The sequence below is a fragment of the Peromyscus maniculatus genome, chromosome 21 (assembly GCF_049852395.1).
Source record: "Peromyscus maniculatus bairdii isolate BWxNUB_F1_BW_parent chromosome 21, HU_Pman_BW_mat_3.1, whole genome shotgun sequence".
NCBI lineage: Eukaryota > Metazoa > Chordata > Mammalia > Rodentia > Cricetidae > Peromyscus > Peromyscus maniculatus.
In genome coordinates, this window is record NC_134872.1 from 52,955,237 (window position 1) to 52,970,915 (window position 15,679).

The following is a 15,679-nucleotide window of genomic DNA, read 5'->3' on the forward strand; positions in this document are numbered from 1 at the left end:
TCAAATATCTACTCATTTTTCTCTTTCAAAATGCGACTATATATGATTCACTTTATGTAGTAAACATTTTGATGCAGTACTGGTGTAACATTTTAAATGTTGGCTAATTTTCTATATTTCTATGAAAAGTGTTACTGCAGTCTAGATTTATAGCAATGCCAGTAATTTTCAATTCATGACACATCTTTACAAAGCTGGTCATCGATGGGGCTAAGGTAAGACCCCAGGGTTTCTAACTTTCAGCTCAGTGAATCTTCAGGCTACTCTTTATAAACCCTTAAAAAATACCTGTCTCAAGCGAAAGCAATGCCTTTCCTTGCTCCCCTCAGGCTAGCTGACTTGTGACTCTTGTTTTGGATTGGACTGTGAGCACCTGAGTTTGGATACTGCGGGCATTTTCACTTATAATAGGATCAACTTGAAACTCGGGTTGTTTTCTGACTTTACTTCTGGCAAGGAGAAGGATGAAGTCATTGGGATGCCAGTACTTATGAGGTAGTGGGCAGCTGCCAACTAGTGTGAGCGAGAGCTAGACACTGAGATAGGAGAAGGCGGAGCTACACTGGCTTGTACTGGCTCATGGAAGTTTTTTTTTTTTTTTTTTTTTTTTTTTGTGAGCTGGTTATAGACACAGCCATCAGTAAAATTCAGTGACACTGATTCAAAGGGATGTAAATTAGATTAAAAACAACAGTCATGTGCTCCCCAAACTTCTTTGTTTGTCTGTTTTGATACACTCTCTGCCTGTCTCTGTAGCAGGGCATCCTTGGGATGCTCAGTGAGGGAGGAAAGGGAGCAGAGCCTGGGGTCCTCTGAGGTCAGATACAATCAACCGGATGAGAAGCAGCAGCAGAGATGGGCTTAAGGTGAGGGGCAGCTGAGGCCGACTGAGCAAAAGCAAGATTCTGAAACAGGCAGGACGGCAGAAGCTGCAGGAAGCAAGTCCTTCTAAAGCTGTTCTACAGAACATGATCGGGAGCCTAGCCGGCCCCTCCACGGGTGGAGTATTAGTGTGGAGTCAGTGGCTGCCTTGGGTGTCACAGTGGCTGCTGCCTCTTTCCTCTCCCGTGTTCTCTGGGAGCTATTGTGGGCTGGGTGGGATTTTGAGACACCCTCAGCTCCCAAAGCCATTTTAGTAGGAGAATAAAGCATAATAGACTAAAACCTGGGAGAAGACTTCAGGCTTACCTGCTTACATTGTGCTTTGTCCCCCGAAAGAGATGGGGAGAATCTGCTCCTGCTGATTTTTTAAAAAAGATTTATTCTTTTATCTATTCTCTGTTAGATATTGAACTCTGTGAATAAACTTCCTACAAGGTGACATAAACCAATGAAAAGTGATTTTGATGGAATACTTTAATGTTGCATATTTGTGGCTATATAGACTCAGGTTGGGTAATAAAATCATTAGGCTGAGGATATAGTTTAGTGGTAGAGTCCTTGCCTGACATGTTCAAAGCCCCTAGTTCAATCCCCAGTATCCCCTCTGCACAAAGAGACCACAAAAAGTTATTAAATATATGCATATCTGAATATAGAACCAACATACATTGGTTCTGTGCCCATTATTATTATTATTTGTTTTTTGAGACATTCTCTATATATAGTCCTAACTATCCTGGAATTCACTATGTAGACTGGCTGGCCTTGAACTCAGAGATATCCACCTGCCTCTGCCTCCTGAGTGCTGGGATAAAAGACCACTTTGCCTGATGCCAATTATTATTTTAAAGGTTGAATATACGAATATATAAAAACAACCCCAGGGAATTAAAACTCCTATGAGGAGAGACAGACTTTTTAGTCCATCAGCCAAAACCAAAACCCAAACAGAAAACCAAATAAAAACAAAATCCCACAAATTTGTGTAGAGGAAATATTCTACAATTGTGGTTTTTAGATGTCTTAGTTACTGTGAGGAGACACCATGACCAAGACAAATCTTAAAAGAAAGCATTTGCCTGGGGGCTTGGCTACAGTTTAGAGTGTTAGTCCAGGATCATCATGGCAGGAAGCAGACAGGCACGGGGTTGCTGCCGTAGCTGAGAGCTTTACATCCTAATCTGCAGATTTCAAGAAGAGACAGAGAAATTGTGTCTAGTGTGGTGGGCTTTTGAAACCTCCAAGCCCACCCCTAGTGACACAGCTCCTCTAACAAAGCCACACCCCCTAATCCTTTCCAGACAGTTCTACTGAGCATTCAAACCTATAAGCCTTTGGGGGCCATTCCCATTCAAACTTCTACACTAAATTAAAAAAAAAGTTCCTGGGTCAATTTCATTCATATTTTGATTTTGAAATACACCCCTACTACCAAAGCAAGCTGGTGTGTATCTGTTCCAAGGCTATTTACAAGAATAATACTTTGTAAACTAATGGTTGATGTCAACCATGACATGTTCATGCTAGAGTTAGTGGCAGCTGTAGGCTTAGGGGTGTGAGAGCCAGTAAAATGGCACAGTAGGTGAAAGAGCTTGATATACAAGCCCGACAACCTGAGCTCCATCCTGGAACACATGGAAAAAGCCAGATACATTGGTGAGCATCTGTTACCCAGAACTCCTCCCAGAAGATGGGAAATCAACTGGAGAATTGGCTCATGGATCAGCTAGGATGGAATGTGCAGCATGGCAGAAATAAGAGAGACCCTAACTCTACAGTGTGGACAGCCAAAACTGACCCCTGAAAACAAGTCTCTTCTATGTGTGCTGTGGTACCCATCTACACATCCACCCACAGTTATATATACATAAACTACACACACGTCAATCATAGGTAAATTTAAACAATTGTAAGCATTTCTAAAAGAGTTTACACAAACATACAGTTTGATAAAATCTCCATGCGGACAAGCTTGAGTATTTATGGACTGTCTACATGGGAAAGTGCATTCCAAGACATTAGAGGAAGGAATGAACTGCCTGGCTTCACACTGGTCCCTGTCATCTTCCATCTGTCAGCCGCATTTTCATCAAATTGTGGTAGCAATAGGCTGTTGTTCTCACTGCATCTTTATGGTGGCAGCCGCGTTCCTCCGACTGGCTCACGTTCAGTTGGGAAACCAGAGTGATGTAGCAAGGGGATGCCTACAGGGAAGGTCAGCTTCTCATCCACCACCCAAGTCATTCAGCATCCAAGAAGTGAGTCTAAGGGATGCTGCTGTCTGCAGCCTTTTAAAAGTTGTGCTTCTGAACTTCCTTTTCCTCATCAGAAGAATGGGGCTGTTCCTGGAAATTTCCTTCCTCCAGGGAGGTTTTGTGTTGTTACTAGTGGAAACGTGAAAATATGAAAACAAAACTTCAAATGGATTGTAGCTCTGGAAGATGGTCTTTGTTTCACAGACAGGGTCTTCCTCTGCATGGATGATGTGAGGGGTTATGGGCAACCAAATGTGCCTGCTTTTCTTTGTGCTGTGGAAGTGTGTTTTATTAATTACTGCTCAGGGACTGCAAGCCTGTACTCCTATACATCTTTTTTCAATCATTATATCCTGGGGGCAACAGCTCCTGAGAAATGAAAAACATTTTCATGGCACTCAACCTGAAGTTTCTAAGATGTCCCTGCATAAAGCAAGAGTTTGTTCTGTGTCTACAGTGGCCAGAACTCTTGGTTGAATAATTTTTTTAGACAATATTTGTTAAACAAATGAGTAGGGTATGAGTAGGCCTTGTGGCCTTAGACTAGGGAATGAGAAGACTAGATAGAGTTCTTTCCTTATGGCCAGAATAGTAGTGATGTGATGAATGCCACACTTGTTATTCTTACCATCATTGTATTATAAATGGATCTTCTTCCCCCTCCATCTTTCACAGGGCTTCTTCATCCTGGTGTTTGGAACAATCCTGGATCCAAAGGTACTGTATGTGAACCATTCCTGGCTTTCCTGCATTGAGTACTTGACTTGAAATGCTGACTTGTAAAGAACACTCATTGAACTTTGACCTCAGTCATCTGTGCAGTCACCTGAAACAGAGCATCAGTCTTCTTTTTTCAAAAAATTGTTTTGAGATTTTATTTATTTTTATATGGATGAGTGTTTGCCTGAAATGATGTTTGTGTACCAAGTGTTGTAGTGCCTGCAGAGCCCAGAAGGTGTTGGATCACCTGGAACTAGAGTTACAGTAGATTGTGAGCTGCCATATAGGTGCTGGGAATTGAACCCTGGTCCTCTGGAAGAGCAGCCAGTGCTCTTAACTTCTGAGCTGTCTCTTCAGCCCCATCAGGGTTCTTTTAATGCAGGTGATTGTTATCATCATCCTTAAAGCTCTTTTGAGGATACACATTTTATGGACTTTAGCTCTAAACCCCAAAACAATCGAGGCAATTTCTAGTCTCTGTCTTGTAGATGAGAAAAGGGAGACTTGGGATGAAGAAACAGCTTGCTCCAGATCCCACTCTGATTTCTTATGGCAGAGACAGAATTATTTTTATATTAAGAAATTGTTTTCACTCATTTTACACACCAATCAAGGATCCCCCTCTTCCCTCCTCCTGCCTCCCCAGCCTCCCCCTCCCAACCCACCCTCCACTCCACCAGAATGTAAGGCCTCCCCTGGGGAGCACATCCCATAGTGGCAAGTCTAAGCCCTTCCTCCTGCCTCAAGGCTGTGCGAGGTGTCCCACCATAGGCACTGGGCTCCAAAAAGTCCACTCACGCACCAGGGATGGATTCTGATCCTACGGCCAGGGGGCCCCTCAAGCAGATCAAGCTACATAATTGTCTCGCCATGCAAAGGGCCTAGTCCAATCCCATGCAGGCTCCACAGCCAGAAATGGATTTTTTAGCTAAATCTCACAGTGTTATTTTGGGAGGATGCCTCTTGGATTTGAAGGATGTATGTCAGGAATAGCCCCTAGTGCACTGCAGAACTGCTCCATGAGGGACACCAAGGGGTTCAGTCCCCAGCACTCACTTGGTAGCTCACATCCCAATCATCCCAGTTACAGGGGATCTGACACCTTCTTCTGACCTCCAGGGGCAGTGCATGCGCATAGTACAGAGACATACATGCATGCAAACAATCCACATCCATAAAGTAGAAAGTTAAAAAAAAAGGCTAAGAAAATAGTGAAAAAGGAGCAACACCAAAACGAAATCGAAAGCACAGCACCCACCTTCACTCTAGGGTATTATATTTTGAAAGTATTGATGTCACTGAAGTTAACATCGAAGGTTTGTGAGAGGAGTTTTAAAAATGTCCTTGGATTGTCTTACCAAGATGCTACGCCAACCTAAAAGTCACTCAGAGGTGAAACAGCAGAGTTATACTTGATATTTCTACGTGTAGAAGGTCTCAGGCTTACAACATTCCAACTCACAACCCTTTTGAGTTTACCATTGTGCGAAATGGTACTCATTCAGCAGAAACACCATTTTTGGACTGAGCTCTTTTCTTGGGCTAGCATCTTGCAGCATGGTACTCTCTCCCCAGACTGGGCAGGGGCAGTAAGCTACAGCTTTGAGTCAGCCGTGAGCTTGCAATGGTAAACAGCCAACACTCCACGGTGTCACAAAGCTGTGGTGTTCAGTAGGTAGGTACACCAAGTGCAGTTTTGATTTAAGATATTTTCAGCTTACAATCGGCGTGTTTTGATGCACCCCAGCCCCTCCACAAGGAGCATCTATGCTAGCCATGCTTCACAGTGCTTGTGAGTTCCAGATTTTAAAAGAAGAAGCTGTAAAGCAACTTTATAAGTGAAAACATGCAGGAAGCGTTTGCCATACCCCACAGTCATAATTGCCAGGGTTGTGCGTCTGATAACTGTGACACCATAACAGCACAACAAACAACAGCACCGTTGCTCTGTGTGGCACAGTTAGATACAAAGAATTCCAAGCTATGCAGTCTCTGTCAAGGTCAGAATCTCTTCATTAGAATTAAAATGTAAAAGACAAATGCAGGAAATGTCACGGGACCAGACATGATGGATAGATGCAAAGGAATAAGGAGTCCTGAAAATCCTAACATCAGTTGAAAACTGAGCATGTCTTCCAACATGCACTTACATTTAAAGTGAATACTATGCACATTATGAAATTCAAGATTTTAAAAAGGATCAGAGCAGGAAATGTTAACAGAAGTGCCAGCCTGGCTTCGAAGATCCCAGTGGGTGCCAGGAGCACCTCCCTCCCTTACATACTACAGCAAGGACTTTGCATCTTCAGGGAGGGATGAAGGCTCCCTGAGCTGGAGGGCTTTCACCGCCATTAGTTTGGAGACAACGTATGCAGGGCCTTGGAAAGAAGCATTTTCCTTGGCAGAAGGGAGAAAGGAAAAGAAACAGAAGAGGGCTGGGGAGGGAGTCAGGAAGGGCTACAGTGGATGGACATGAATCCCAGGCCTGGATATTTATCTGTGCGGTGGACTGAGTTTAGATGTTATTTAATCTTGGAGTGTCAGGGGACAATCATATCTGCCTTTCAGGATTATTTTCTTTATAGAATGGGATGACAGATAAGAAAGACACTGTAAACATAAAAATTATCACCATCATCATCATCATCATAATCATTTCCTTAGTTCTGGACCCAGTGTTACCTTGCATCTCCTTTATAGAAGGTTTGAGTAATTTCAAATGAGATGTGATGGACTGCTTTAATGGTTCAAAAAATAATGCCAAAGCTGTAATTGGAATCCACGAGCTTGTGCAAGCTTACTTCTTAGCCACTGGGTCCATCCATGTTTAAGACTGCAGACACATGTGTGCTCCAGAAGCTGCACCCCCTCTGGACCTCCTCATCTCCCTGATTTTCTCCAGCTCAGTGCACCATGTGATGAATCCCGCCAAAAGGACCCAGCTGGCCACTGGTTCCCTTGCCACAGTATTTGCCACATCCAAGCATATTGTTAACTTATAAATGTTTAATTATTAACCCATTTTGTTTAATTTCCAGATAAGAGAAGCCTTAAAGAGTCGAGTAGCATCTGCCAAATGGATCTCCAGAGTATCAGAGGTGAACGCTTTGTTTTTTGTTTCTTTTCATTTGACAAGGTAGCAGTGTAAAACCTTTTGGTGTGGATTTTTCCTGGGTTCGGAATCATTATAGAGTATGATGTCCAAATATGAAGATGAATGTTTAAATGTATAACGAGGGGGGTGACAAGGTATGTCATCGGTAGGTATGAAATAGGAAGTGGGTGACTAGAAGGAGAAATGAAACAGGAAACCATGAAATAGGAAGCGGGTGATCAGAAGGCAAAGTGGAAGGAGATGAGTGATCTCAGGCTCCCAGGACAGTCTGTTGGTCCCCTCTGACATTGTTCAGTTGACCACACACAAAGTGTGAGAATTCCAGGGAAGCATACACTGAAACCCTATACAAAGGACTTCCCAGGAGCTTGATTATCAAGGAAGCAGTTTCCATGGTTACCAGAGTGGCATAGGCACAGGGCCAGTTCAGGGATGTGGCGGAGGTGCTCCAGTCATGGTGTGGGGACTGGACTGTGATGTGCCTTTACCTTATCCTCTCTTTCTATAATTTACAAACTTCATGGTGATGCAAGACTGTTGTGAGTGAGTGAAGAACTGGAAATGTTTACACGTCAGCAAAAGGGACTCAGGGTTAACCTAAGGAATGTACCCAACCACAGAAGGTGATCTGTGGCTTTGATTCATCACCTGCTACTCCTTGGCCTTGTAGAGCTGTGTGCCTGGGCACCCATGGCTGAGTGCATCACTTTTCATTTCTATATCTGTTTTCCCACCCCATTTCCTCCTGCTTATCTCCACCTCCCCTTTCTTTTCCTATCCTCTTCCTCTTTACACGTAGCCAAGCTTTGGTCACTTTCTTAGTCCTTCCCAGGAGATTACTGACTTCTCTATATTATCTCCCATCTTAAAAAAAGGGGCAAATTTACTGAGAACAGACATTTCCTCCAACAAGGCTACACCTCCTAATCCTCTCAAATAGTGCCACTCCGTGGTGAACAAGTATTCAACTCTGTGAGCCTACAGGGGCCATTCTCATTCACACCACTACAGGCTCTCTTCTCTGACTTTGCCTGATTATTTCAACTCTCTTCAAAGTAGTGGCCTTGGTCCTTTCCATGTGTGGTTTTAGAATGATCTATTCAGGCCACCGTAGAGAAATTCTGGCCTTTGGTGCCTAAGAAAAAGTCATTTTTCTCCACCTCTCTTGATTTACATAAGTCAGAAAGACACCTAGCCCTTATTTATTGTTAATGGTCTGAGTCAGTGGTTTTTGATGTTGGCTGTATCTTAGAAACATCTTGGAAGCTTAAAATAACAACAAAAACAAACAAACAAACAAACAAACAAACAAACAAAAAACCCACACCAAACCACAATCCAGGCCTCACCCAGAAATTAGACCAGAAACTCTCGAGGCTTGAGCCTAAGCACTTATTTTAAGCTCTGCAGTGATTCTGCCCTGTGGCCAGGGTTAAGAGCCTCTGGTCTAAGTACAACATATATTTACCCTTCATTTGGCATTTCTTCCTTCAGTCTGCTCAGCAGCTCTAGGCCATTGCCCGTCATTAGCTTTAACACCCTTACCAGAGTACAGAAGTGGAGTTACCATCCATTTGTCTGTTCTGCTTTGAGGGCCTCTAATCCCTGGTAGCAATCTTTTACAGTGTAGATTTAACTCACCTTTCATGGTACCCGTCTGGACAGGACCAGTCCCAGTTCCCCAACACCCAAGACAACATACATTCTTGTGTTCATTTTGTAGCTGACAAGATGAGCTAGCCTGTGCTCAGGTAGCCACAGATCTGGCAATGTGTAAATGTCTTGACTCTTTAGACAACACATGTCTAAAACATACCCAAAAGATCCTTTGGCACATGAGCATCACAAAGGTGCAGGGGGGACTTTAATGTTGAGGATCTGAGTAGAACAGCTGTTCAGAAGCACAGGGCACCAGGCTCCTTTCCTCTCTCCACCCTCTCTCCCCTCTCCTCTCCCTTCCCACCCCTCTCCTCCTCTCCTCTACACTCCCTTCCCCTAGGAAAGAGTGCTCTCTTTTCTTTCCTCTCCTCCTCGTCCTTCTTTGGAATTCTCTAGGGCCAGGTTATGGTAGAGAAGGACCCCCTAGACAAGCCCATCACTATGTTGTTAGTTTTCATATAAACAGGAAAGGAGGAGGTGGTGTGACAGGGTAAAATAGCTTCCCATGCCCCAGATTCTCTGGCCACCCAGAATCACCGTGATCATTGCAGACTGACTGGTGATGATAAATGCAATCATATTTTGTCTTCAACAGGACCTCTCTTCTGAATTCTCTTGCCACCCTACCAAAGGGCCAAGCTAACCAACCAGGATACATCCCTAACACGGGAGGTGAGTATGCAGTAAAAGAGTCGCCAAGTGAGCTTTGAGCTTATGGCATTTCTTTGATTGTCATTAGAAATAAATTCTCTTCTTGTCTTGGTAAGGCACATTCTTGGGTTGCTAAAATTTTTGTCCCATAAAACAATAAGGCATATTGTGAGAAGGCTTATGACCCGGCCTGGGTGTGCTTAAGGGGGCTGAGGAGGGATCTTCTCTCTTCCTGGGTCCCTCTGCCCCATCTCTACTTCTGTTTGCTAATCTCAGGACATCTTGCATCAGCAACGTCGCCAAATCTCCTACTTTTCCTTTCCCTAGTCTTAAAAGGTCAAGAAATTATGACTGACAATATGGGGGAGAGGCCTCAGGGTGAGGACATAGAAGCTGGACAGAGTCATAGGGAACTAGATTTAGAGGAATAAGTCATAGAGAAATTAATTTAGAGCTATATAGAGGGACACAGTAACTCAGGATTGGAAGAGAGCCAACCAGCTACAGAGTGCTCTAGAACAACAGGGTGGAAAACAGAGACAAACATACAAACATACCGAAGCACCCACATCCCTGGGAAGACTCACAGAGATGGGAAGTATATGTGAGAGGTATATGAGGAACTCAGAGAAATGCAGAATGACGCAGAAAGGATGATGTACACACAGACCAGGACTCACACAGAGTGCAGAGAAACAGAGAGATGTAGAGAGAGGAACTGTGGTATGTAAAGTGAGTCTCCTGTCCCCTACTTCAACACATCCAGGCTCCAGCAGCCTTTGCGGCTTTGACCATAGCCCAAGACCTTGTAGAGAGACATGGTTCTTTTCTGAGAGGAGTTATACTTCAAAGGAAATGGGTTCCGTTGTGTTTAACACATGCATCTGCAATCCCAGCACCTGGGAGGGGGAGGCAGGAGGATCACGACTGTGACATCATCCTCAGTTACATAAAAGGTTTGAGGCTAACCTGTGCTACCTGAGATCTTGCCTCACCCCATTCCTGAAATGAAGTGGTTCATGTTAGAGAAAGGCAAGGCTTGAAACTCAGCTCCTGCGGGGAATAGAACAAGACAATTCCCTGCGTTCCAAAGAGCCTTATGGGAAGAGACTGTGCGCTGGGCAGCTGCACTCTACCAAAGGGGCTTGTACAGAGCAGACTCAGCGTGCAAGTGTGAAGCATCCGTGTCTTGCTACTTGTATGTTTAAGCTGTGATTTTTCTGTTTTTGACAAGGTTGCTCATTCCTGGAATGGCAGTGCCTGAGGAAGCATGCACTTAACTCCTGTCCTCTTGCCACTGGGTACTTTGAAGGAAGCCTCCCACACTTCAGAGCTGATGGAGGAGGGGGCGCCATGTGGAAAGCATGGAGGCCCTTTTATCGAAGCTGTTCCGTGCTTCTAAACACATCTTGCCCACCAACTGCAAACCTGTATATGACACACTAAGCATCTGCAAGGGACAGGAAGACAAAGTGGGTCACAGCGACAGGGTCTCACTGGTGCCTCCACCTCCACACTGCTGGGTCATAAATTATCATCAGGGAGAGAGCTCAGCTTGTCTCAGCAAAGGTGGCCCAGGATACAACGTGTTGGATTCTACATGAGCACCCTGAAGAATAGTCTCCAACAGTTGGACTGACTCTAAGTGACGCACAGCTGGCTCTCTGTATAGAAGGAAGGCTTCTGCCAGTATATTTTACTTTTTCAAGGTCAAATTGATTAGATGGCCAAGACTGGCTTGGACGTGTAATGCAACTTCTTTGATAGTGAACCAAGTGAAAAGTATAGAGTGTTTGAATCGGACCTGATGCCTGTTTTAAGATGAGGTGGAAGCCTGGACCTGTAAGTCATGGCTCTGCTAGCCTGGGCCAACTCTGTTGGCTTGCAGAGCTCCTTTCTCTTCCAGAGCTTGGGGACACCGAGGGGCTTTCTGCTTGCACCTTCAGACAAGAGAGGCTGCTGAAACCTGGATGAGGGAGGGGACATAGATTTCAAGCCCTGTGCTGTTCATTTCCCTAGCTGTATGTAAACACATTCAACATTCAAAGCAGATGTCACCTGACAGAGAACAAGGCTGGGCGGTAGAAGGCCTCTCTGAAGCAGGTCCACAGGTGACTGCCCCCGAAGAAAAGCAGGGGTTATAGACAAAGGGATACAGGCAGATGCCCAAGCCATTGTCCTATCTAGAGGTCAGTATTCTTGATGTTCTACCCCAGGTGGGAGGCTGGGCATGACGGGCACTGCTAGAACCCCAGCACTTGGGAGGCAGAGACACAGAGAGATGCTCTGAGTTGGAGGCCACTTTGGTTTACGTGGTGAGTTCTCAATGGGCCGACGCTCTTCTAATAAAACACCCCCCCCCAAATAAAAACCAAACCACAGCAAAAACCCCAGTTAAAACCCCAACAAAACACACATGGGCAAGTGAGGCTCACTTTGCTGGTGAGTAGCTCTCTTTCTGCTTCGTGTGTGTGAGAACGTGTGTGCTGTTTGTATGTGGGCGGTGTCTGCACACATGTGCGGGTGTGCCCTAGAAGTTCAGGAGAGGATGTCTGCTGTCCTGCTCAGTGACTCTCTGCCTTATTTCTTTGAGATAGGGTCTCTCACTGAACCTGGAGCTAGACTCCAGCCAGCAAGCCTCAGTGACCTCCCCTTACCTGCCACCCACAGATTACAGGTGGGCACGGCTATATCAGTGTTTTAGTGTGGAGTTGGGGGATCTGAAGTAAAGTTCTCATGCTCGTACAATAGGGACTTTTAGCAGTTAGCCCTCTCCCCAGCCTACCCACATGCACTTAACACAAATAAAAAAGAAATACTTCCTTTAAGTAGGGAAGCCTGAGAGGGCACAGTTACCAGGAAGATCAATTAGAAGATGGGAAAGAATGTACCGGCTAGAAAAAGTCATCTTTCCAGTGCTGTGCTTATGTTGGGGCATGGCACCCTTTTCATGTATCAGAAGTGGTCTAGTTAGTGACACTTCAGTGTATCCCTGGAGCTCTTTAAATGAAGAAGATGGGGTAGACGACACAGTGCTGGGTTCCTCAGTGCAGATATGGCAGCATCATGAGAACTATCACTTGCTGGCGGTCAATGTAATGAAGTCAAGGTGGAGTCTCATGTAGCTAATGGGTAGAAGAAGTCTGATGTGCACTCAGCTTGGCAAAGGCTAAGCGTTGTTCCATGTGGAGATGAGAACCCTGAGCACAAGGAGAGAGGGAGGGAATCATCTTTTGTTTGTATTATGTGTTGAGCAGGTGTGTCGGGCTTGAAAGCACTCAGCTCAGGGGCACTCACTCTGTGACTGGAGGGTGAAATCACTAACTAAGCAAGGCCTGTGGATGCTAAGAGGACCCCTTCCCCTGGCATTTCTAGGGAATCTCTTAAAGAACTCTAGCCTTCTCTCCCATAGTCCAAAATCCACTTCGGCATCTTGAAAGAGGTCAGGGGACTACACAGACTAAGGTGACTTGTGTGACCCTCAGTAGAGACACTTGCAGTATGCTTCTCACATCTCACAAAGATGTGGTAAGGTCAGATGACTCAAGAAGACACTGTTCTGAAGCAGCTTTGTGACTTGAATGGACATATTACACGGCCCTCCTTGGAAAATCACTTAAATTCTTTAGAATCTGGTTTCCTCATTTGTGAGTGTGGGACTAGTGAGTCTACCTCCTAGGATTATTGTAATGATTCAAAACAGTAAAGTATTTATGACAGTAATTGGAAATAATAACTGCTCATTAAAATGTTCATTTCTTTTATTAGTGTGCCTGTGAATACATGCACATACAGATATACACACATACACAAATAAACACACAGCCATGGCCTTTGGCATGAGTTTGAATGAAGATATCCTCATGGGAACAAGTTAATTGACTTCTAAATAAAACAATGAAGCATTTGATTTTGTCTGTGTAGCATTGGGGTTACACTGAGCTAGCCAGTCAAACCCACTGGGGCTCATGGAATGAGCCTGCTATCCAGTGTTGCCGGATCATAATGCATAGTTCCTTGGGGCTACCATGGGGCCCCCCTCATTCTGTGGTGTTTCCAAGGCTGGATTTCCTTTCTGCTGTCTCTGAGGGGTCTTTCCTGACTGCTCCCTGATGTACTTTCCTATAGCATTTACAATCTGTGCTCTTCACTTCCCAGGAATAGTTACTGTGCTATATAGTGTGTTTCGTTTGGTTTTTTCTTTCTATATGTTTTCTTTTCCAGATAAGGTTGTGAATCTTTAGGAAGAGGCTGGCTTTGTATTTGATAACCACTTTGTAACTTTCTTTTGCGTGCTGATAGGGCAACCAAGTGTCTTACAACAGAGTGTATTCGGTAAATATGTTTGTTCAATAAAGTCCTTTGATTACACAACCACTTGAGACTGTTTTTTTTTCCTGAATCACAAATGGCCCAGTACTTAATGACCTACATAGAACTGACCCATTTCTACAAATGTTGCTTCCTTGACCTGCATTGCTCTGAGTTGTGTAACACAACTGCTTCTCACTTATTACTCTTTCTTGTCATCTCCCCCCCCCCCCCATAACTTCTAAGTGAGGAATTATGGTACTTGGGGAAAGAAGGCTTATAAGCAGGAGACACCAGAATTAGGATATGTGGGACTCTGGTGGTGAGGACACTAATCAAGACTGGGTAGTCGGTTGGAAGCTGGGTCAGGTGATGCTTTCTCCAGGTGGAGCCTATGCCTTCTGCCTCTGCATTATCCGTTGGCATGGAGAGGCTGCAAGGAACTTATCGTATTCCGTAGAAATAAAAGAACTAGTAAGTAGGGCTGGCAAGATGACTCAGTGGGTAAAGGCACCTGCCACCAAGCCCGATGACCTGAGTTTGATTCCTGGGCCTCATGATTCCTGCAAGTTGTCCTCTGTCTTGCACATGTGCCATGGCACCCATGCATGCAGGTGCACGTGCACACACACACACACACACACACACACACACACACACACACAGATAAATAAACTAAAAAAGAAAGGAAGAACCATAAATCTCTCTGGCGCCAAGGTAGAGACTAGCTCATAATTTGCCGGCCACTTTCTCGGTCAGTTTTCTCCAAATTCATAGGTACAGGTAAAATACAATCATAGCCTCTTAAAACCATAAACAATAGTGGCAGAACCTTGCATGTTGTCACCCTTGTTCTAATTCTACCAGGGAAGACGCAACACAGACTCTCATGTGATCATCTGAGATAAAGATGAAGACGCGAAGGACAAACAAGTGACTCACTTGAATGGACTCGCTTCAGACAAGAGAAACCTGTAATTTCTCTTAGGCGTGCTTGACAGACCCACTGTGGGGTGAATCATAGCCTCACACAAGCCTTGAGGCTGTGGGCCGCTCTGCAGTGGCCAGATTGGCTTCTCATTATCGGGCAGTTGCTTCTCACTCGGGCCTCCGGGACTGCCTTTTCAAAAGATGGAGATGGGGCACCGTCACTGAAGGGGGCTGGAGAGTTTCGGTGTGGACCCGTGATGGTGGGGCACCATGGTAGGCAGTTCAGTGCTGACTTTCCTGCCAGGTGACTGCCGGTCTCTGAGCTGCTAGACCTACTTCCTGAGTGCGTGAGTACATGGCCCATACTGTTACCTCTTTCCTAGTAAAGAGCTGATTCTTTCCTGCACCTGTTCCAGAATGAGGGAAATGGGTCATTTGGGATGGTGTTTCCGGGAACGCTTGATTCTGCAGCGTCCCCTCCTTAATGCGGTTTCGAATTTGGCTAGCTCAAAGTTGGAGTGTCTGTGTTGTATTTCTTTTTCTGCATGGAGTCATCTGTCAGGCTCGAATTGCTCATTCCTTGGAGTGAAAATGCAAAGTGCCTTGCCAGGCAATTAGCCTCATTGCCTCTCCACTGTCTCCATGCCAGAGAAATTTCAACTCCCTTTAGATGGAATGCAAGGCTTTAAAATTCTAGTTTCTTCTTTTCATGAACCCGGCAAATTGTCTTTATGGCAATGTAAAGGAAAGCACGACTCAAAGTGCCTGCTGGGAACCCTTCCTACGGCGCCCCCCTCGTCTGAGTGGTCAGCATGGGTTGCCCGAAGGCCTGTGCTTTGGACTCAGAGGGAAACTGCAGAAGCTTTGGGTTCTTCCTTTATTGGGTGTTGTATTGTTGGCTACATGATTACTGTCAGCACTCCGGTGAGCATCCTTCATAGAACAGAGAAATCGCCAGCACCAATAATTACTTTATAATTATTTAAGTATTGAGAGATAGTTGGTGAGATGAAGATGCCTTCCAGCTCTGAAACTGTGTGATTCTTGAGAGCTGTCAGCATTTGAATCCAGATACAAAGCGGTGGATGGAAACCATCTAAAATAGCCAGGAAGAGATGGGTCTGATTTTATGTCTCGTAGTAGGTCTCTGCCACCA

At 44.9% G+C, this 15,679-nt stretch overlaps 2 protein-coding genes across 10 annotated transcripts in view; both read left to right on the plus strand.

Moving 5' to 3' along the window:
* The window catches only part of LOC102916182 (adhesion G-protein coupled receptor F2), a 41,026-nt gene extending 27,370 nt beyond the window's left edge, over positions 1–13,656 (plus strand). For all 4 annotated transcript variants that reach the window (XM_076557841.1, XM_076557843.1, XM_076557842.1 and 1 more), the window contains 4 exons: positions 3,813–3,854; positions 6,896–6,955; positions 9,227–9,303; positions 10,517–13,656. In XM_076557841.1, the coding sequence (XP_076413956.1) occupies positions 3,813–3,854; positions 6,896–6,955; positions 9,227–9,274 (150 nt within the window). In that variant the 3' untranslated portion in view covers positions 9,275–9,303; positions 10,517–13,656. The remainder of the gene's footprint in view (positions 1–3,812; positions 3,855–6,895; positions 6,956–9,226; positions 9,304–10,516) is intronic.
* Positions 13,657–14,533: 877 nt separating this feature from the next.
* The window catches only part of LOC102915860 (adhesion G protein-coupled receptor F4), a 30,034-nt gene continuing 28,888 nt past the window's right edge, over positions 14,534–15,679 (plus strand). For 5 of the 6 annotated variants that reach the window (XM_076557851.1, XM_076557845.1, XM_076557848.1 and 2 more), the window contains exon 1: positions 14,534–14,870. The gene's annotated coding sequence lies outside the window, so the exon portion shown is untranslated. The remainder of the gene's footprint in view (positions 14,871–15,679) is intronic. The other variant, XM_076557850.1, reaches the window with a different exon arrangement.